General features: G+C 50.5%; 1 protein-coding gene across 1 annotated transcript in view; it reads right to left on the bottom strand.

The window, feature by feature from the left end:
* LOC141206882 (uncharacterized) overlaps positions 1–23,439 on the bottom strand; it is a 163,259-nt gene that overhangs the window by 37,277 nt on the left and 102,543 nt on the right. The window contains exon 3 of the mRNA XM_073664250.1: positions 16,067–16,172. Coding sequence (XP_073520351.1) covers positions 16,067–16,172 — 106 coding nt within the window. The remainder of the gene's footprint in view (positions 1–16,066; positions 16,173–23,439) is intronic.

Here is a 23,439-nt window from a genome sequence, read left to right as displayed (position 1 = left end):
TACTCCTCCATACAGAATAATGGACCCCACATAGTCCTCCATACAGTATAATGGCCCCACATAGTCCTCCATACAGTATAATGGGATCCACATAGTCCTCTATATAGTATAATGGGCCCCACATAGTCCTCCATACAGAATAATGGTTCCACATAGTCCTTCATACAGTATAATGGCCCCACATAGTCCTCCATACAGAATAATGGTCCCACATAGTCCTCCATACAGTATAATGGCCCCACATAGTCCTCCATACAGAATAATGGCCCCACATAGTCCTTCATACAGTATAATGGACCCCACATAGTCCTCCATACAGTATAATGGCCCCACATAGTCCTCCATACAGTATAATGGGCTCCACATAGTCCTCCATACAGAATAATGGGCCCCACATAGTCCTCCATACAGAATAATGGTCCCACATAGTCCTCCATACAGTATAATGGCCCCACATAGTCCTCCATACAGTATAATGGCCCCACATAGTCCTCCATACAGTATAATGGACCCCACATAGTCCTCCATACAGTATAATGGCCCCACATAGTCCTCCATACAGTATAATGGCCCCACATAGTCCTTCATACAGTATAATGGGCCCCACATAGTCCTCCATACAGTATAATGGCCCCACATAGTCCCCCATACAGAATAATGGTCCCACATAGTCCTTCATACAGTATAATGGGCCCCACATAGTCCTCCATACAGAATAATGGTCCCACATAGTCCTCCATACAGTATAATGGCCCCACATAGTCCTCCATACAGAATAATGGCCCCACATAGTCCTTCATACAGTATAATGGACCCCACATAGTCCTCCATACAGTATAATGGCCCCACATAGTCCTCCATACAGTATAATGGCCCCACATAGTCCTTCATACAGTATAATGGGCCCCACATAGTCCTCCATACAGTATAATGGCCCCACATAGTCCCCCATACAGAATAATGGTCCCACATAGTCCTTCATACAGTATAATGGCCCCACATAGTCCTCCATACAGTATAATGGCCCCACATAGTCCTCCATACACTATAATAGCCCAATATAGTCCTCCATACAGTATAATAGCCCCACATAGTCCTCCATACAGCATAATGGCCCCACATAGTCCTCCATACAGTATAATGGCCCCACATAGTCCTCCATACAGTATAATGGCCTCACATAGTCCTCCATACAGTATAATGACCCCACATAGTCTTCCATACAGTATAATGGACACCACATAGTCCTCCATACAGAATAATGGGCCGCACATAGTCCTCCATACAGTATAATGGCTCCACATAGTCCTCAATACAGAATAATGGACCCCACATAGTCCTCCATACAGTATAATGGGCACCACATAGTCCTCCATACAGAATAATGGGCGCCACATAGTCCTCCATACAGAATAATGGGCCGCATATAGTCCTCCATACAGTATAATGGCCTCACATAGTCCTCCATACAGTATAATGGGCACCACATAGTCCTCCATCCAGAATAATGGGCACGACATAGTCCTCCATACAGAATAATGGGCACCACATAGTCCTCCATACAGAATAATGGGCACCACATAGTCCTCCATACAGAATAATGGGCACCACATAGTCCTCCATACAGAATAATGGGCCACACATAGTCCTCCATACAGTATAATGGCCCCACATAGTCCTCCATACAGTATAATGGCCTCACATAGTCCTCCCTACAGTGTAATGAACTCACATAGTCCTCCATACAGAATAATGGGCCGCACATAGTCCTCCATACAGAATAATGGGCACCACATAGTCCTCCATACAGAATAATGGGCCCACATAGTCCTCCATACAGTATAATGGCCTCCACATAGTCCTCCATACAGTATTATGGCCCCACATAGTCCTCCATACAGTATAATGACCCCACATAGTCCTCCATACAGTATAATGGGCACCACATAGTCATCCATACAGAATAATGGGCCGCACATAGTCCTCCATACAGTATAATGGCTCCACATAGTCCTCAATACAGTATAATGGCCTCACATAGTCCTCCATACAATATAATGGCCCCACATAGTCCTCCATACAGTATAATGGTTCCACATAGTCCTCCATACAGTATAATGACCCCACATAGTCCTCCATACAGTATAATGGGCACCACATAGTCATCCAAACAATATAATAGCCCCAAATAGTCCCCCATACAGTATAATGGCCCCACATAGTCCTCCATACCGTATAATGGGCACCGCATAGTCCTCCATACAGAATAATGGGCACCACATAGTCCTCCATACAGTATAATGGGCACCACATAGTCCACCATACAGAATAATGGGCCACACATAGTCCTCCATACAGAATAATGGGAACCACATAGTCCTCCATACATAATAATGGGCCGCACATAGTCCTCCATACAGTATAATGGCCCCACATAGTCCTCCATACAGTATAATGACCCCACATAGTCCTCCATACAGTATAATGGGCACCACATAGTCCTCCATACAGAATAATGGGCCGCACATTGTCCTCCATACAGTATAAGTGCTCCACATAGTCCTCAATACAGTATAATGACCCCACATAGTCCTCCATACAGTATAATGGGCACCACATAGTCCTCCATGCAGAATAATGGGCCGCACATAGTCCTCCATACAGTGTAATGGCTCCACATAGTCCTCCATACAGTATAATGGGCACCACATAGTCATCCAAACAATATAATAGCCCCAAATAGTCCCCCATACAGTATAATGGCCCCACATAGTCCTCCATACCGTATAATGGGCCCCACATAGTCCTCCATACAGTATAATAGCCCCACATAGTCCTTGATACAGTATAATGTGCCCCACATAGTCCTCCATACAGTATAATGGGCCCACATAGCCCTCCATACAGTATAATGGGCCCCACATAGTGCTCCATACAGAATAATGGGCCCCACATAGTCCTCCATACAGTATAATGGGCCCACATAGTCCTCCATACAGTATAATTTGCCCCACATAGTCCTCCATACAGTATAAAGGGCCCCACATAGTCCTCCATACAGAATAATGGGCCCCACATAGTCCTCCATACAGTATAATGGCCTCACATAGTCCTCCATACAGAATAATGGGCCCCACATAGTCCTCCATACAGTATAATGGCCTCACATAGTCCTCCATACAGTATAATGGCCCCATATAGTCCTCAATACAGTATAATGGCCCCACATAGTCCTCCATACAGTATAATGGCCCCACATAGTCCTCCATACAGTATAATGGCCAAACATAGTCCTCCATACAGTATAATGTGCCCCACATAGTCCTTCATACAGTATAATGGCCTCACATAGTCCTCCATACAATATAATGACCCCACATAGTCCTCCATACAGTATAATGGGCACCACATAGTCCTCCATATAGAATAATGGGCCGCACATAGTCCTCCATACAGTATAATGGCTCCACATAGTACTCAATACAGTATAATGTGCCCACATAGTCCTCCATACAGTATAATGGGCCCCACATAGTCCTCCGTACAGTATAATGGGCACAACATAGTCATCCAAACAATATAATGGCCCCACATAGTCCCCCATACAGTATAATGGCTCCACATAGTCCTCCATACAGTATAACGGGCCCCACATAGTCCTCCATACAATATAATGGCCCCACATAGTCCTCCATACAGTATAATGGGCCCCACATAGTCCTCCATACAGTATAATGGGCTCCACATAGTCCTCCATACAGTAGAATGGGCCCCACATAGTCCTCCATACAGTAGAATGGGCCCCACATAGTCCTCCATACAGTATAATGGGCCCCACATAGTCCTCCATACAGTATAATGGGCCCCACATAGTCCTCCATACAATATAATGGCACCACATAGTCCTCCATACAGTATAATGGCCCCACATAGTCCTCCATACAGTATAATGGGCCCACAATATTCCTCTATACAGTATAATGGCCCCACATAGTCCTCCATACAGTATAATGGACCCCACATAGTCCTCCATACAGTATAATGGGCCCCACATAGTCCTCCATACAGTATAATGGCCCCACATAGTCCTCCATACAGTATAATGGACCCCACATAGTCCTCCATACAGTATAATGGGCTCCACATAGTCCTCCACACAGTATAATGGATCCCACATAGTTCTCCATCTATATATATAATTGTCTTATCCCGTCTGTCTGTCTGTCTGTCTGTCTTTCTGTCTGTCTGTCTGTCCAGGAAATCCCGCGTCGCTCATTGGTCCGGCAGCGGCCAATCAGCGCCGCGGGATTTCTGAAAAAAGATGGCGGCCGTTACCGGCTCATCTGCCGGACGGAGGTCAGCGGCGATGCAGCAGGGAGATGAGCGGCGCTAGCAGCACAACTACCCCGACCGGCGCCGCTGACCTCCATGCGGCTAACGTTGGAAGATCAGCGGCTTGGCCCGCTGATCTCCCGACAGCAAGTGTGAACGGAGGACCGGGGAGCGGCGCCGCCGGTCGGGATGCTTCTGCTGCGAGTAGCCGCTCATCTCCCGGCTTCTCGCAGCAGAAGGAGCCGCAGAGGCAGCGCTGCTCCCCGGTCCTCGCTAATACGGAGCCGCAAAAGCAGCGTCGCTCCCGTGCCCACACTAATACGACGCTGATTGTTCGCGGTGGCCGGCCGTGACCAATCAGCGAGATGGGCGGCAAATTTAAACGCCGCTCTGCTGATTGGTCGCGGTGGCCGGCCACGACCAATCAGCGAGATGGGCGGCAAATTTAAACGCCGCTGTACTGATTGGTCGCGGTGGCCGACCGCGACCAATCAGCGAGATGGGCGGCAAATTTAAACGCCGCTGTGCTGATTGGTCGCGGTGGCCGGTTGCGACCAATCAGCGAGATGGGCGGCAAATTTAAACGCCGCTCTGCTGATTGGTCGCGGTGGCCGGCCGCGACCAATCAGCGAGATGGGCGGCAAATTTAAACGCCGCTCTGCTGATTGGTCGCGGTGGCCGGCCGCGACCAATCAGCGAGATGGGCGGCAAATTTAAACGCCGCTGTGCTGATTGGTCGCAGTGGCCGGCCGTGACCAATCAGCGAGATGGGTGGCAAATTTAAACGCCGCTCTGCTCATTGGTCGCGGTGGCCGGCCGTGACCAATCAGCGAGATGGGCGACAAATTTAAACGCCGCAGTGCTGTTTGTTTGCGGTGGCCGGCCGCGACCAATGAGCAGTATTGGCGCCAAATTGAAACCCCGCTCTGCTGATTGGTCGCGACCGCCGGCCGCGACCAATCAGCGATTTTGGTGCCAAATTTAAACAGCGCTCTGCTGATTGGTCGCGGTGGCCGGCCGCGACCAATCAGCAATTTTGGTGACAAATTTAAACAACGCTCTGCTGATTGCTCGCGGTCGCCGGCCGCGACCAATCAGAAGTATTGGCGCCAAATTTAAACACCGCTCTGCTGATTGGTCGCGGTCGCCGGCCGCGACCAATCAGCAGTATTGGCGCCAAATTTAAACCTCGCTCTGCTGATTAGTCGCAACCACCGGCCGTGACCAATCAGCGATATTGGCGCCAAATTTAAACACCGCTCTGCTCATTGGTCGTGGTGGCCGGCCGCGACCAATCAGCGATATTGGCACCATATTTAAACACCGCTCTGCTCATTGGTCGCGGTTACCGGTCACGAATAACCAGCATTATTGGCGACAAATTTAAACACCGCTCTGCTGATTAGTCGCGGCCGTGACCAATCACCATTATTGGCGCCAAATTTAAATAAAGCTCTGCTGATTGGTTGCGACCGCCAGCCGCAAACAATCAGCATTATTGCCGCCAAATTTAAACCCCGCTCTGCTGATTGGTCGCGTTCGCAGGCCGCAACCAATCAGCATTATTGGCGCCAAATTGAAACCCCGCTCTGCTGATTAGTCGCGACCGCCGGGTGTGACCAATCTGCGATATAGGCGCCAAATTTTAACACCGCTTTGGTAATTGGTCGCGGTTGTCGGCCTCGACCAATCAGCGATTTTGGGGCCAAATTTAAATACCGCTCTGCTAATTGCGCCCGGTCGGCCGCATACCTATTCTAGAATACCCGATGCGTTAGAATCGGGCCACCATCTAGTAGAGTATAATGGCCCCACATAGTTCTCCATACAGTATAATGGGTCCACATAGTCCTCCATACAATATAATGGACCTCACATTGTCCTCCATACAGTATAATGGCCCCACATAGTCCTCCATACAGTATAATGGCCCCACATAGCCCTCCATACAGTATAATGGCCCCACATAGTCCTCCATACAGTATAATGGCCCCACATAGTTCTCCATACAGTATAATGGACCCCACATAGTCCTCCATACAGTATAATGGGCCCCACATAGTCCTCCATACAGTATAATGGCCCCACATAGTCCTCCATACAATATAATGGACCTCACATTGTCCTCCATAGAGTATAATGGCCCAACATAGTCCTCCATACAGTATAATGGCCCCACATAGCCCTCCATACAGTATAATGGGCCCACATAGTCTTCCACACAGTATAATGGCCCCACATAGTCCTCCATATAGTATAATGACCCCACATAGTCCTCCATACAGTATAATGGGCCCCGCATAGTCATCCATACAGAATATTGGGCCTCACATAGTCCTCCATACAGAATAATGTGCCCCACATAGTCCTCCATACAGTATAATGGCCCCACATAGTCCTCCATTCAGAATAATGGCCCCACATAGTACTCCATACAGTATAATGGCTCCACATACTCCTCCATACAGTATAATGGCCCCACATAGTCCTCCATACAGTATAATGGACCCACATAGTCCTCCATACAGTATAATGGCCCCACATAGTACTCCATACAGTATAATGGCTCCACATAGTCCTCCATACAGTATAATGGGCCCCACATAGTCCTCCATATAGTATAATGGCCCCACATAGTCCTCCATACAGTATAATGGGCCCCGCATAGTCATCCATACAGAATATTGGGCCTCACATAGTCCTCCATACAGTATAATGGCACCACATAGTCCTCCATACAGTATAATGGCCCCACATAGTCCTCCATTCAGTATAATGGCCCCACATAGTCCTCCATACAGTAAAATGGGCCCGCATAGTCATCCATACAGAATATTGGACCTCACATAGTCCTCCATACAGTATTATGGCCCCACATAGTCCTCCATACAGTATAATGGCCCCACATAGTCCTCCATATAGTATAATGGCCCCACATAGTCCTCCATACAGTATAATGGGCCCACATAGTCCTCCATATAGTATAATGGCCCCACATAGTCCTCCATACAGTATAATGGGCCGCGCATAGTCATCCATACAGAATATTGGGCCTCACATAGTCCTCCATACAGTATAATGGCACCACATAGTCCTCCATACAGTATAATGGCACCACATAGTCCTCCATACAGTATAATGGGCCCCACATAGTCCTCCATACAGTATAATGGGCCCCGCATAGTCATCTATACAGAATATTGGGCCTCACATAGTCTTCCATACAGTATTATGGCCCCACATAGTCCTCCATACAGTATAATGGCCCCACATAGTCCTCCATATAGTATAATGGCCCCACATAGTCCTCCATACAGTATAATGGGCCACGCATAGTCATCCATACAGAATATTGGGCCTCACATAGTCCTCCATACAGTATAATGGCACCACATAGTCCTCCATACAGTATAATGGCACCACATAGTCCTCCATACAGTATAATGGGCCCCACATAGTCCTCCATACAGTATAATGGGCCCCGCATAGTCATCTATACAGAATATTGGGCCTCACATAGTCCTCCATACAGTATAATGGGCCCCACATAGTCCTCCATACAGTATAATGGGCCCCGCATAGTCATCTATACAGAATATTGGGCCTCACATAGTCCTCCATACAGTATAATGGGCCCCACATAGTCCTCCATACAGTATAATGGCCCCACATAGTCCTCCATACAGTATAATGGGCCGCGCATAGTCATCCATACAGAATATTGGGCCTCACATAGTCCTCCATACAGTATAATGGCACCACATAGTCCTCCATACAGTATAATGGCCCCACATAGTCCTCCATACAGTATAATGGACCCCACATAGTCCTCCATACAGTATAATGGGCCCCACATAGTCCTCCATACAGTATAATGGCCCCACATAGTCCTCCATAAAGTATAATGGGCCGCGCATAGTCATCCATACAGAATATTGGGCCTCACATAGTCCTCCATACAGTATAATGGCACCACATAGTCCTCCATACAGTATAATATCACCACATAGTCCTCCATACAGTATAATGGCCCCACATAGTCCTCCATACAGTATAATGGGCCCCACATAGTCCTCCATACAGTATAATGGCCCCACATAGTCCTCCATACAGAATAATGGACCCCACATAGTCCTTCATACAGTATAATGGGTCCCACATAGTCCTCCATACAGAATAATGGGCGCCACATAGTCCTCCATACAGAATAATGGGCCCACATAGTCTTCCATACAGAATAATGGCCCCACATAGTCCTCCATACGTTATAATGGCCCCACATAGTCCTCCATACGGTATAATGGCCCCACATAGTCCTCCATACGGTATAATGGGCCCACATAGTCCTCCATACGGTATAATGGGCCCACATAGTCCTCCATACAGAATAATGGGCGCCACATAGTCCTCCATACAGAATAATGGGCCCACATAGTCCTCCATACAGAATAATGGCCCCACATAGTCCTCCATACGGTATAATGGCCCCACATAGTCCTCCATACAGTATAATGGCCCCACATAGTCCTCCATATGGTATAATGGGCCCCACATAGTCCTCCATACAGTATAATGGCTCCACATAGTCCTCCATACAGTATAATGGCACCACATAGTCCTCCATACAGTATAATGGCTCCACATAGTCCTCCATACAGTATAATGGCACCACATAGTCCTCCATACAGTATAATGGGCCCCACATAGTCCTCCATACAGTATAATGGCACCACATAGTCCTCCATACAGTATAATGGGCCCACATAGTCCTCCATACAGTATAATGGCCTCCACATAGTCCTCCATACAGTATAATGGCCCCACATAGTCCTCCATACAGTATAATGGGCCCCACATAGTCCTCCATACAGTATAATGGCCCCACATAGTCCTCCATACAGTATAATGGGCCGCGCATAGTCATCCATACAGAATATTGGGCCTCACATAGGGGTGGATGTTCTGGTGTCGTGGGCCAAATATAATCACCCTGCACGCCAGATTTTGACATGTATGGTTTAGAGAATGCAAAATCCAATGCTAACTTAAAATCTGCTACTGTCCCTTTAAGCACTGGACTATCAGATGCCGGATTAAAGGAAGCTTACAATACAATTTTGTATTTCATGTCTGACATGTTTTTGTATAGATGACATTGTGGAAACGTGGCCACCTCGATTCTTTGTAAAATAAAACATGTGCTGTTGTCAGATTTGGAGTGTTTAAAAAAATAGAGTCCTGTGTCTTTAAGTGGGATGAACTGTGACCTAATGGGAGGAGCTAACTAATAACTTCATTGTTTATAGGTGTCAGTGGACACAATGTTGTCATTTTTCATCAATTTTTCCATCTGTTCTCCAGTTGCTGAATAATCACCAAGAATAATCACCATCACCACCACACACAGTCATCTGATCCGGGGGGGCTCCATATGGACAGAGCTGTGCTGAAGCAGGTGGCTCAGTATGGACAGAGGTGTGCTGAACCAGGAGGCTCAGGGTGGACAGTGCTGTGCTGAAGCAGGAGGCTCAGGGTGGACAGAGCTGTGCTGAACCAGGAGGCTCCGTATGGACAGAGCTGTGCTGAAGCAGGAGGCTCAGTATGGACAGAGGTGTGCTGAACCAGGAGGCTCAGGGTGGACAGTGCTGTGCTGAAGCAGGAGGCTCAGGGTGGACAGAGCTGTGCTGAACCAGGAGGCTCAAGGTGGACAGTGCTGTGCTGAAGCAGGGGGCTCAGGATGGACAGAGGTGTGCTGAACCAGGAGGCTCAAGGTGGACAGTGCTGTGCTGAAGCAGGAGGCTCAGGATGGACAGAGGTGTGCTGAACCAGGAGGCTCAGGATGGACAGAGATTTGCTGAACCAGGAGGCTCAAGGTGGACAGTGCTGTGCTGAAGCAGGAGGCTCAGGATGGACAGAGGTGTGCTGAACCAGGAGGCTCAGGATGGACAGAGCTGTGCTGAACCAGGAGGCTCAAGGTGGACAGTGCTGTGCTGAACCAGGAGGCTCAGGGTGGACAGTGCTGTGCTGAAGCAGGGGGCTCAGGATGGACAGAGGTGTGCTGAACCAGGAGGCTCAGGGTGGACAGAGCTGTGCTGAACCAGGAGGCTCAGGATGGACAGAGCTGTGCTGAACCAGGAGGCTCAAGGTGGACAGTGCTGTGCTGAAGCAGGAGGCTCAGGATGGACAGAGGTGTGCTGAACCAGGAGGCTCAGGGTGGACAGAGCTGTGCTGAACCAGGAGGCTCAGGGTGGACAGAGCTGTGCTGAACCAGGAGGCTCAGGATGGACAGAGCTGTGCTGAACCAGGAGGCTCAGGGTGGACAGAGCTGTGCTGAAGCAGGCGGCTCAGGATGGACAGAGCTGTGCTGAACCAGGAGGCTCAGGGTGGACAATGCTGTGCTGAACCAGGAGGCTCAGGATGGACAGAGGTGTGCTGAACCAGGAGGCTCAGGGTGGACAGAGCTGTGCTGAACCAGGAGGCTCAGGGTGGACAATGCTGTGCTGAACCAGGAGGCTCAGGGTGGACAGAGCTGTGCTGAACCAGGAGGCTCAGGGTGGACAGAGCTGTGCTGAACCAGGAGGCTCAGGGTGGACAGAGCTGTGCTGAACCAGGAGGCTCAGGATGGACAGAGCTGTGCTGAACCAGGAGGCTCAGGGTGGACAGAGCTGTGCTGAAGCAGGCGGCTCAGGATGGACAGAGCTGTGCTGAACCAGGAGGCTCAGGGTGGACAATGCTGTGCTGAACCAGGAGGCTCAGGATGGAAAGAGGTGTGCTGAACCAGGAGGCTCAGGGTGGACAGAGCTGTGCTGAACCAGGAGGCTCAGGATGGACAGAGCTGTGCTGAACCAGGAGGCTCAGGATGGACAGAGCTGTGCTGAACCAGGAGGCTCAGGATGGACAGAGCTGTGCAGAACCAGGAGGCTCAGGGTGGACAGAGCTGTGCTGAACCAGGAGGCCCAGGATGGACAGTGCTGTGCTGAACCAGGAGGCTCAGGATGGACAGTGCTGTGCAGAACCAGGAGGCTCAGGATGGACAGAGCTGTGCTGAACCAGGAGGCTCAGGATGGACAGAGCTGTGTTGAACCAGGAGGCTCAGGGTGGATAGAGCAATACTGAACCAGGAGGCTCAGGATGGACAGCGCTATATTGAACTCGGAGGCTCAAGATGGAGAGTGCTGTGGTGAACCAGGAGGCTCAGGATGGACAGAGCTGTGCTGAACCAGGAGGCCCAGGATGGAGAGAGCTATACTGAACTAGGAAGCTCAGGATGGACATGGCTATACTGTACTAGGAGGCTCAGGATGGACAGGGCTATACTGAACTAGGAGGCTCAGGATGGACAGCGCTATATTGAACTAGGAGGCTCAGGATGGAGAGTGCTGTGGTGAACCAGGAGGCTCAGGATGGACAGAGCTGTGCTGAACCAGGAGGCTCAGGATGGACATGGCTATACTGTACTAGGAGGCTCAGGATGGACAGCGCTATACTGAACTAGGAGGCTCAGGATGGAGAGCGCTATACTGAACTAGGAGGCTCAGGATGGAGAGTGCTATACTGAACTAGGAGGCTCAGGATGGACAGCGCTATACTGAACTGGGAGGCTCAGGATGGAGAGTGCTGTGATGAACCAGGAGGCCGAGGATGAACAGAGTATTAGATGACTGTAAAGCATGGGACTGTGCCCATCAGTAAGCAATGTGCCCCCTGGGTTGGACCTCTGTAGCTTGAACTGAATGTTCTCCTCATTTATGAAGCTTCAGAAGAATCTTGTAAGTGGATTTTATTTGTTTCTTGGAATTCTTATTCGGTTTTTGGTGTTTCTTTTTACAAGAAAAGAAATGAACAAATGTAAAACCCCCAATCTCCGGCCGAAGCTTCCAGCACTTTCTTTAATCTAATTTCCTGGTGTAGCGGTGAATGTCGTGTAGACATCTGTAACCAGCAGTTGTGTTCAATTACCGAGCGGCTCCGGTGGTTGGATCAGATCCTCTTTGTTAGGGAATGAAAATGTGCTGCCCCTTATAATACTTGCTTAAAGGGTAACTCCATGCAGAGCTGTTAGTCACATCCCTATGTGCGGAGGGCGTCCCAGTGTGCGAAGGGCGTCCCAGAGTTCGGAGGGCGTCCCAGAGTGCGGAGGGCAGAGTGCGGAGGGCAGAATACGGAGGGCGTCCCAGAGTGCGGAGGGCGTCCCAGAGTTCGGAGGGCGTCCCTGAGTGCGGAGGGCGTCCCAGAGTGCGGAGGGCAGAGTACGTAGGGCGTCCCTGAGCGCGGAGGGCGTCCCAGAGTGCGGAGGGCGTCCCAGAGTGCGGAGGGCGTCCCAGAGTGCGGAGGGCGTCCCTGAGTGCGGAGGGCGTCCCTGAGTGCGGAGGGCGTCCCAGAGTTCGGAGGGCGTCCCAGAGTTCGGAGGGCGTCCCAGAGTTCGGAGGGCGTCCCTGAGTGCGGAGGGCGTTCCAGAGTGCGGAGGGCAGAGTGCGGAGGGCGTCCCAGAGTGCGGAGGGCGTCCCAGAGTGCGGAGGGCAGAGTGCGGAGGGCGTCCCTGAGTGCGGAGGGCAGAGTGCGGAGGGCGTCCCAGAGTGCGGAGGGCGTCCCAGAGTGCGGAGGGCGTCCCAGAGAGAGGAGATAAAGACGTGATACCATCTAGCATTAACTCCATTCCTTTATTTAGGTTTTAAATGAATTTCCATCATGTGACAGGAGGAGCACAGAGAGTCATATGGGAGGAGCCTGTGCTGGATGTCGCCTTCTGTAAGATATTTCATCTATGGAACATCACAAAACATTTTCCACCTCCACAGAGAAGAATGTTACACAATCACCTTGACGTGCCTCACCTAGACGTGCCTCACCTAGACGTGCCTCACCTAGACGTGCCTCACCTAGACGTGCCTCACCTTGACATGCCTCACCTAGACGTGCCTCACCTAGACGTGCCTCACCTAGACGAGCCTCACCTAGACGTGCCTCACCTAGACGTGCCTCACCTAGACGAGCCTCACCTAGACGTGCCTCACCTAGACGTGCCTCACCTAGACGTGCCTCATCTAGACGTGCCTCACCTAGACGTGCCTCATCTAGACGTGCCTCACCTAGACGTGCCTCACCTAGACGAGCCTCACCTAGACGTGCCTCACCTAGACGTGCCTCACCTAGGCGTGCCTCACCTAGACGTGCCTCACCTTGATGAGCCTCACCTTCACGTGCCTCACCTAGACGTGCCTCACCTTGATGTGCCTCACCTAGACGTGCCTCACCTAGACGTGCCTCACCTAGACGTGCCTCACCTAGGCGTGCCTCATCTAGACGTGCCTCACCTTGACGTGCCTCACCTAGACGTTCCTCACCTAGACGTGCCTCACCTTGATGAGCCTCACCTAGACGTGCCTCACCTTGACGTGCCTCACCTAGACGTGCCTCACCTAGGCGTGCCTCATCTAGACGTGCCTCACCTTGACGTGCCTCACCTAGGCGTGCCTCACCTAGACGTGCCTCACCTAGACGTGCCTCATCTAGACGTGCCTCACCTAGGCGTGCCTCACCTTGACGTGCCTCACCTTCATGTGCTTCACCTAGACGTGTCTCACCTAGACGTGCCTCACCTAGACGTGCCTCATCTAGACGTGCCTCACCTTGACGTGCCTCACCTTGACGTGCCTCACCTAGACGTGCCTCACCTAGACGTGCCTCATCTAGACGTGCCTCACCTTGACGTGCCTCACCTACATGTGCTTCACCTAGACGTGCCTCACCTAGACGTGCCTCACCTTGACGTGCCTCACCTAGACGTGCCTCACCTAGACGTGCCTCACCTAGACGAGCCTCACCTAGACGAGCCTCACCTAGACGTGCCTCACCTAGACGAGCCTCACCTAGACGAGCCTCACCTAGACGTGCCTCACCTAGACGTGCCTCACCTAGACGTGCCTCATCTAGACGTGCCTCACCTAGACGAGCCTCACCTAGACGTGCCTCACCTAGACGTGCCTCACCTAGACGTGCCTCACCTTGATGAGCCTCACCTTCACGTGCTTCACCTAGACGTGCCTCACCTTGATGTGCCTCACCTAGACGTGCCTCACCTAGACGTGCCTCACCTAGGCGTGCCTCATCTAGACGTGCCTCACCTTGACGTGCCTCACCTAGGCGTGCCTCACCTAGACGTGCCTCACCTAGACGTGCCTCACCTTGATGAGCCTCACCTAGACGTGCCTCACCTTGACGTGCCTCACCTAGACGTGCCTCACCTAGACGTGCCTCACCTAGGCGTGCCTCATCTAGACGTGCCTCACCTTGACGTGCCTCACCTAGGCGTGCCTCACCTAGACGTGCCTCACCTAGACGTGCCTCATCTAGACGTGCCTCACCTAGGCGTGCCTCACCTTGACGTGCCTCACCTTCATGTGCTTCACCTAGACGTGCCTCACCTAGACGTGCCTCACCTAGACGTGCCTCATCTAGACGTGCCTCACCTTGACGTGCCTCACCTTGACGTGCCTCACCTAGACGTGCCTCACCTAGACGTGCCTCATCTAGACGTGCCTCACCTTGACGTGCCTCACCTTCATGTGCTTCACCTAGACGTGCCTCACCTAGACGTGCCTCACCTAGACGTGCCTCACCTAGACGTGCCTCATCTAGACGTGCCTCACCTTGACGTGCCTCACCTAGACGTGCCTTACCTTGACGTGCCTCACCTTCATGTGCCTCACCTAGACGTGCCTCACCTAGACGTGCCTCACCTAGACGTGCCTCACCTAGACGTGCCTCATCTTGACGTGCCTCACCTTGACGTGCCTCACCTAGACGTGCCTCATCTTGACGTTCCTCACCTAGACGTGCCTCACCTAGACGTGCCTCACCTAGACGTGCCTCATCTTGACGTGCCTCATCTTGACGTGCCTCACCTAGACGTGCCTCACCTTGACGTGCCTCACCTTGACGTGCCTCACCTAGACGTGCCTCACCTTGACGTGCCTCACCTAGACGTGCCTCACCTAGACGTGCCTCACCTAGACGAGCCTCACCTAGACGTGCCTCACCTAGACGAGCCTCACCTAGACGTGCCTCACCTTGACGTGCCTCACCTAGACGTGCCTCACCTAGACGTGCCTCACCTTGACGTGCCTCACCTTGACGTGCCTCACCTAGACGAGCCTCACCTTGACGTGCCTCACCTTGACGTGCCTCACCTAGACGTGCCTCACCTAGACGAGCCTCACCTTGACGTGCCTCACCTTGACGTGCCTCACCTTGACGTGCCTCACCTAGACGAGCCTCACCTAGACGTGCCTCACCTTGACGTGCCTCACGTAGACGAGCCTCACCTAGACGTGCCTCACCTTGACGTGCCTCACCTTGACGTGCCTCACCTAGACGAGCCTCACCTTGACGTGCCTCACCTTGACGTGCCTCACCTTGACGTGCCTCACCTAGACGAGCCTCACCTAGACGTGCCTCACCTTGACGTACCTCACCTTGACGTGCCTCACCTAGACGTGCCTCACCTAGACGTGCCTCATCTAGACGTGCCTCACCTTGACGTGCCTCACCTTGACGTGCCTCACCTAGACGAGCCTCACCTAGACGTGCCTCACCTTGACGTGCCTCACCTAGACGTGCTTAGCATGTCGTTCTCCGCAAGGAGAAACGTGACTTCTTAGATACACATCCTGATAAGAAGTCTGATAAGAGGAGCGAGATTCCTGGCTGCTATAACCTGGGCGTTATCAGATACCTGCAGTCCTCGGAGGCACTCAGGGGCATGTTCTCACATTCTCCATGGTCAATGGACCACTGCTGACCAGCCGCACAGCATGTCTCCACCAGCTCCTTAGAGGATCCTGAAAAAACGAAAGAAAAAGTCACTGAAAGCTGGAAATACCCTTGATCATCATCATCATCATCATCATCAGAGGCTGCAGCAAAGTCCGGAGGGTTTGTATAATATTGGATGAGCTGCTCTTGCTCTGTGCCGACAATATGTCTTGTACAGGAGAACATGGCACATTGTTACAATGTTGAAAAATAAGAAAATAACCTGACCCAAAACTGAATCCATATTCTGTACCAATTCATAACCCTTCCACCTATCACCTGATCCAACGGTGAACACAAACAGCAGACAGATGTGGCCCCTGTGCAAGAGCAATATAAGGGCCCTTTGCAGTCCAATAACTCCTAATAATGCACAACTCCACCTGCACTGGTGTTAGTGGCCCCCTGACCTCCTTGGTCCTTGTGCGGCTGCACCTGACCTGATCCATAACCTTATCTATATCTATGACCCTTTATATAATCCCCTATCAGCTTTCATATCCTGGCTTGTACCCCACCTATAACCCACCTCCATCCCACTGATACAAATTCTATATCCCTCCCCAATACATTGCACCGTATATGACCCAATACAGTCGCGGCCAAAAATGTTCAGATAGAGTGAAATTTTGGTTTTCACAAAGTTTGCTGCTTCAGTGTTTTCCAATCTTTTAGTCTGATATTTCTATGGCTATTGCCACCAGTGTGGAGAATAAGGGGCAGAAGTGTGGAGAATAAGGGGCAGAAGCGTGGAGAATAAGGGGCAGAAGCGTGGATAATAAGGGGCAGAAGTGTGGAGAATAAGGGGCAGAAGTGCAGAGAATAAGGGGCAGGAGTGCGGAGAATAAGGGGCAGAAGTGTGGAGAATAAGGGGCAGAAGTGTGGAGAATAAGGGGCAGGAGTGTGGAGAATAAGGGGCAGAAGCGTGGAGAATAAGGGGCAGAAGCGTGGAGAATAAGGGGCAGAAGTGTGGAGAATAAGGGGCAGAAGTGCAGAGAATAAGGGGCAGGAGTGCGGAGAATAAGGGGCAGAAGTGTGGAGAATAAGGGGCAGAAGTGTGGAGAATAAGGGGCAGGAGTGTGGAGAATAAGGGGCAGAAGTGTGGAGAATAAGGGGCAGGAGTGTGGAGAATAAGGGGCAGGAGTGTGGAGAATAAGGGGAAGGAGTGTGGAGAATAAGGGATAGAAGTGTGGAGAATAAGGGGCAGGAGTGTGAAGAATAAGGGGCAGGAGTGTGGAGAATAAGGGGCAGAAGTGTGGAGAATAAGGGGGAGGAGTGTGGAGAATAAGGGGCAGGAGTGTGGAGAATAAGGGGCGGGAGTCTGGAGAATAAGGGGCAGGAGCGTGGAGAATAAGGGGAAGGAGCGTGGAGAATAAGGGGCAGGAGTGTGGAGAATAAGGGGCAGAAGTGTGGAGAATAAGGGGCAGAAGTGTGGAGAATAAGGGGCAGGAGTGTGGAGAATAAGGGGCAGGAGTGTGGAGAATAAGGGGAAGGAGTTTGGAGAATAAGGGGAAGGAGTGTGGAGAATAAGGGGCAGGAGTGTGGAGAATAAGGGGAAGGAGTGTGGAGAATAAGGGGCAGGAGTAAGGAGAATAAGGGGCAGGAGTGTGGAGAATAAGGGGAAGGAGTGTGGAGAATAAGGGGAAGGAGTGTGGAGAATAAGGGGCAGAAGTGTGGAGAATAAGGGGCAGGAGTGTGGAAAATAAGGGGCAGAAGTGTGGAGAATAAGGGGCAGGAGTGTGGAGAATAAGGGGCAGGAGTGTGGAGAATAAGGGGCAGGAGTGTGGAGAATAAGGGGCAGAAGTGTGGAGAATAAGGGGCAGGAGTGTGGAGAATAAGGGGCAGAAGAGAGGAGAATAAGGGACAGGAGAGAGGAGAATAAGGGACAGGAGTGAGGAGAATAAGGGGCAGGAGTGTGGAGAATAAGGGGCAGAAGTGTGGAGAATAAGGGACAGGAGTGTGGAGAATAAGGGGCAGGAGTGTGGAGAATAAGGGGCAGGAGTGTGGAGAATAAGGGGCAGAAGTTTGGAGAATAAGGGGCATGAGTGTGGAGAATAAGGGGCAGGAGTGTGGAGAATAAGGGGCAGGAGTGTGGAGAATAAGGAGTAGGAGTGTGGAGAATAAGGGGTAGGAGTGTGGAGGATAAGGGGGCAGGAGTGTGGAGAATAAGGGGCAGGAGTGTGGAGAATAAGGGGCAGAAGTGTGGAGAATAAGGGGCAGGAGTGTGGAGAATAAGGGGCAGGAGTGTGGAGAATAAGGGGCAGGAGTGTGAAGAATAAGGAGTAGGAGTGTGGAGAATAAGGGGTAGGAGTGTGGAGGATAAGGGGGCAGGAGTGTGGAGAATAAGGGGCATGAGTGTGGAGAATAAGGGGCAGAAGTGTGGAGAATAAGGGGCAGGAGTGTGAAGAATAAGGAGTAGGAGTGTGGAGAATAAGGGGTAGGAGTGTGGAGGATAAGGGGGCAGGAGTGTGGAGAATAAGGGGCAGGAGTGTGGAGAATAAGGGGCAGGAGTGTGGAGCATAAGGGGCAGGAGTGTGGAGGAATAAGGGGCAGAAGTGTGGAGAATAAGGGGCAGGAGTGTGAAGAATAAGGAGTAGGAGTGTGGAGAATAAGGGGCAGGAGTGTGGAGAATAAGGGGCAGGAGTGTGGAGAATAAGGGGCAGGAGTGTGGAGAATAAGGGGTAGGAGTGTGGAGCATAAGGGGCAGGAGTGTGGAGAATAAGGGGCAGGAGTGTGGAGAATAAGGGGCAGGAGTGTGGAGAATAAGGGGCAGGAGTGTGGAGAATAAGGGGCAGGAGTGTGGAGCATAAGGGGCAGGAGTGTGGAGAATAAGGGGCAGGAGTGTGGAGAATAAGGGGCAGGAGTCTGGAGAATAAGGGGCAGGAGTGTGGAGAATAAGGGGCAGAAGTGTGGAGAATAAGGGGCATGAGTGTGGAGAATAATTGGCAGAAGTGTGGAGAATAAGGGGCATGAGTGTGGAGAATAAGGGGCAGGAGTGTGGAGAATAAGGGGCAGGAGTGTGAAGAATAAGGAGTAGGAGTGTGGAGAATAAGGGGTAGGAGTGTGGAGGATAAGGGGGCAGGAGTGTGGAGAATAAGGGGCAGGAGTGTGGAGAATAAGGGGCAGAAGTGTGGAGAATAAGGGGCATGAGTGTGGAGAATAAGGGGCAGGAGTGTGGAGAATAAGGGGCAGGAGTGTGGAGAATAAGGGGCAGGAGTGTGGAGAATAAGGGGCAGGAGTGTGGAGAATAAGGGGCAGAAGTGTGGAGAATAAGGGGCAGGAGTGTGGAGAATAAGGGGCATGAGTGTGGAGAATAAGGGGCAGAAGTGTGGAGAATAAGGGGCAGGAGTCTGGAGAATAAGGGGAAGGAGTGTGGAGAATAAGGGGCAGGAGCGTGGAGAATAAGGGGCAGAAGCGTGGAGAATAAGGGGCAGGAGTGTGGAGAATAAGGGGCAGGAGTGTGAAGAATAAGGGGCAGAAGTGTGGAGAATAAGGGGCAGGAGTGTGGAGAATAAGGGGCAGAAGTGTGGAGGATAAGGGGCAGGAGTGTGGAGAATAAGGGGCATGAGTGTGGAGAATAAGGGGCAGGAGTGTGGAGAATAAGGGGCAGGAGTGTGGAGAATAAGGGGCAGGAGTCTGGAGAATAAGGGGCAGGAGTGTGGAGAATAAGGGGCAGAAGTGTGGAGAATAAGGGGCAGGAGTGTGGAGAATAAGGGGCAGAAGTGTGGAGAATAAGGGGCATGAGTGTGGAGAATAAGGGGCAGGAGTGTGGAGAATAAGGGGCAGGAGTGTGAAGAATAAGGAGTAGGAGTGTGGAGAATAAGGGGTAGGAGTGTGGAGGATAAGGGGGCAGGAGTGTGGAGAATAAGGGGCAGGAGTGTGGAGAATAAGGGGCAGAAGTGTGGAGAATAAGGGGCAGGAGTGTGGAGAATAAGGGGCAGGAGTGTGAAGAATAAGGAGTAGGAGTGTGGAGAATAAGGGGTAGGAGTGTGGAGAATAAGGGGCAGGAGTGTGGAGAATAAGGGGCAGGAGTGTGAAGAATAAGGAGTAGGAGTGTGGAGAATAAGGGGTAGGAGTGTGGAGAATAAGGGGTAGGAGTGTGGAGAATAAGGGGGCAGGAGTGTGGAGAATAAGGGGCATGAGTGTGGAGAATAAGGGGCAGGAGTGTGGAGAATAAGGGGCATGAGTGTGGAGAATAAGGGGCAGGAGTGTGGAGGATAAGGGGGCAGGAGTGTGGAGAATAAGGGGCAGTAGTGTGGAGAATAAGGGGCAGGAGTGTGGAGAATAAGGGGCAGCGCTGGGAATATTGAGGCGTCACAGAAACTTCATGGATTTGTCAATAAAATGTAAGAACTTCTGGAATGTTTATAATTGTCAGTAACCATAGAAACAGCGACTAAAAGAGCAAAAACACTGAAGGGGCAAAATGTGAAAATCAAAACTTGTTTCAGTTTCGGCAATGACTGTAAATAATCTGTCTAAAGGTGTCTTTACCCCTCGCCCATGTCTGCTCTATACACCAGTCTATAAACTATCCTTACCTAACTGTATATTGTCACGTTCACACGGTCAGTATTTGGTCAGTATTTTACATCAGTATTTATAAGCCAAAACTAGGAGTGGGTGATAAATACAGAAGCCGTGACGTGCTTCTATTATATTTTTTTTCTCTGATTGTTCCTCTCCTCATTTTCATTTACAGATACTGATGCAGAATACTGATCAAATACTGAAGTGTGAACGTGGTCTTACCTCTCTACTAATTACCAGTACATCACTCTATAGGCCAATCAGGCAACCAGTGAATACCCCTGCCCTTGTCTAATCAATTCATAAACCGGTCCATACCCTAAACTATAACCCCTTCATTATTCTATAGATATCACTATGATCTATTCATTACTCTGCCCATTATCCTACCCATACACCAGTCCATATCCTAATATACAGATTCAGAAATGGTTCAGGAAACATCAGATATCTCTTCAGATTTGGGGGCTTTTGCCGTCTTTCCCTTTGTTCTGTATATTCCCTTTTTCCGCTTGCCCCTTCCCTCCCGGTTTTTCTTTTCTCGCAGTTCCGAGTCTCTCGTTCCCGTCTTTCGTTACCTGGAGGGGTCGTCTCTCTCTCTGGCGGAGAATCTGGTTTAATTTAAATTCTTCCTATACATTTTTTTTTTCTTGTTGAAAGAAAATGAAGGGAAAATGAAAAAAAGAACTTTTCTAGAAGTCAAGAAGCCGTGAAGCCGAGGAGGGCGGACCCCAAAGTGTTTGTAACAGCGACCGAGGGAACGCGGGATAATGTAAATATGAAGCGAAACCGGAGGAAAGACGCCGCGGCCAAGAACAACATGGCGCCGAGGGGTCAAAAAATATCCAATTTACAGCACAAGGCCTGAATATTAGATTTAAGGTTTTTATAAAAGACGTCTGGTGCCGAATGGAAAAATGAGAAGATCAGGCAGGAGGGTGGGCGGTGTGCGGGATTAACCCTCCCAATGCCAGGCCTTCAGGAATTGAAACATTTTTTTTTTTTTGCAGATCTATTTTGTATCAGTTTGTCGTCACTGCTGAATTTGTGCAGGGTTTTCTGTCTGAACAAGCTAAGCTGCAGTGTAAAGCATGGGAATCTGTATTTTTTAAAGGAGACATAATGCCAAAAAGTCTAAAAGCTATAGCAAGTTTGTTTTTTTTAACTTTTGAATACTTAGAGGGGTTCTTTTTTGCCGTGTAGTCTGAAATTAACATCCTCAGGTTTCTTCTTTGTCTGCCCTCCATGCTTTACACTGCAGCTCTCTCTACTGATTTCCATTACAGCAAGGGCAAAACAGTTGTAAACTGCAAAGGAAACAGTTTTCCACACAACAGTCATTGGCTCTTACAGGACTGGGATGGGACTCTACACGTGGACTCATTGCTGCCAATTAATAAACTTTGACGCCTTCCATTTCCCAACCCCGTGCCCCCCTGGCATCGGCTGTCGCAGTCAGCGCCATTTCCATTTATTTACATTGTAAGGATTTTAGGACACGAGATGCCTGGAATAAATATGATTCGGTGAAATAAAGTAGAAAATAATATTTTATGACTTCACTACAACCTGCTCCATCTGTAAGCTCGGGGGCTCCGATGCCGGGCAGCCTCACCAGCTGCGCCAAGAGAGGCACTAAAACGTGAGTAATGAGGCCGGGAAAGAATGAGTCAGAAACGGGAGAAGAAGAAAATACGTCTGTGATTCCGATTAGGACAAGGAATTGGCTGCAACTTGGGGTGTGATGTAAGGAAGACCCAGGTATGCAGCACCCCTCCCCTCCCCCACTCCACCCACCAAAAAATAGAGAAAAAAAAAAAAAGGAAGATGGCGCCTTTAATTGGTTGTCGACCTTGAAATACTTCTAAAGTGATTACAGGCCGGTGTGTAATAAGCACAAGGTACAGGGATGACAGTCTGGAGTTACGCCATCATAACTTTAACTATTGCTCTTCCATTTTTTCGCCTTCTTTCCACCCTTTTGCTCAGACTCCACATTGCTGATGATCTGTACTCCTATTACTATCTTCACCCATTAATGCAACCTGGACAGCAGCACCGGGGCCCCAAGAGGTCAGGGGCCACACCCTCCAGAGCAGCTTCCAATATTGGGCTGCAGAGGGTCCGTACACTGTTCTTGCACAGGGGCCCCTCCTGTCTGCAGGGCCGTAACTACAACCGGGGCAGCTGGGGCACTGCCCCAGGGCCCCAACCACCCAAGGGGCCCCAAACTGATGGTAAAAAACATTTTTTTACCATCAGTTTGGGGCCCCTTGGGTGGTTGGGCCCCACTACGAAGTTTTGCCCCAGGGCCCGAAGTTTATAGTTACGGCACTGCCTGTCTGTGTCCGCACCTGTAAATCAGCTTACTGTAAATATTACCACTGGTCTGCTGTTTGGATACAATGTATCACTGCAGGTAAAATGTATCAACCTGGAATCCACAGAAGATTATCCAGAATGGGAGAAATTAAAACAAACCCTCAGCTGTGAGAAGTGTTAGGTTAGGGTGGAGGTTTCAGCCTCTGAATATTAACAATGATTGTTTGCATTTGCTGACTGCAAGCAGAGATCTTGTAAATGTAACACAGAATGTATGACTAGCTCATTATAGCGTGATTACGCCTCGTTTACACAGGACTGCTGATGGTAAAGTGGAGAGATGATGGGAGTGGAATTGCTCGGCAGCGGCGGGACGCACAGATGTGCAGCGCTGATGGAGGACGAGGCTGCGGGATTGTATTAACAGTGTGATGAGCGGTG

The sequence above is a fragment of the Phyllobates terribilis genome, unplaced genomic scaffold, assembly GCF_046119375.1.
Source record: "Phyllobates terribilis strain yellow unplaced genomic scaffold, ASM4611937v1 Scaffold_143__1_contigs__length_4665640, whole genome shotgun sequence".
Lineage (NCBI taxonomy): Eukaryota > Metazoa > Chordata > Amphibia > Anura > Dendrobatidae > Phyllobates > Phyllobates terribilis.
Note: the sequence above shows the minus strand (reverse complement) of the source record. Positions and strands in the feature narration are given on the sequence as shown.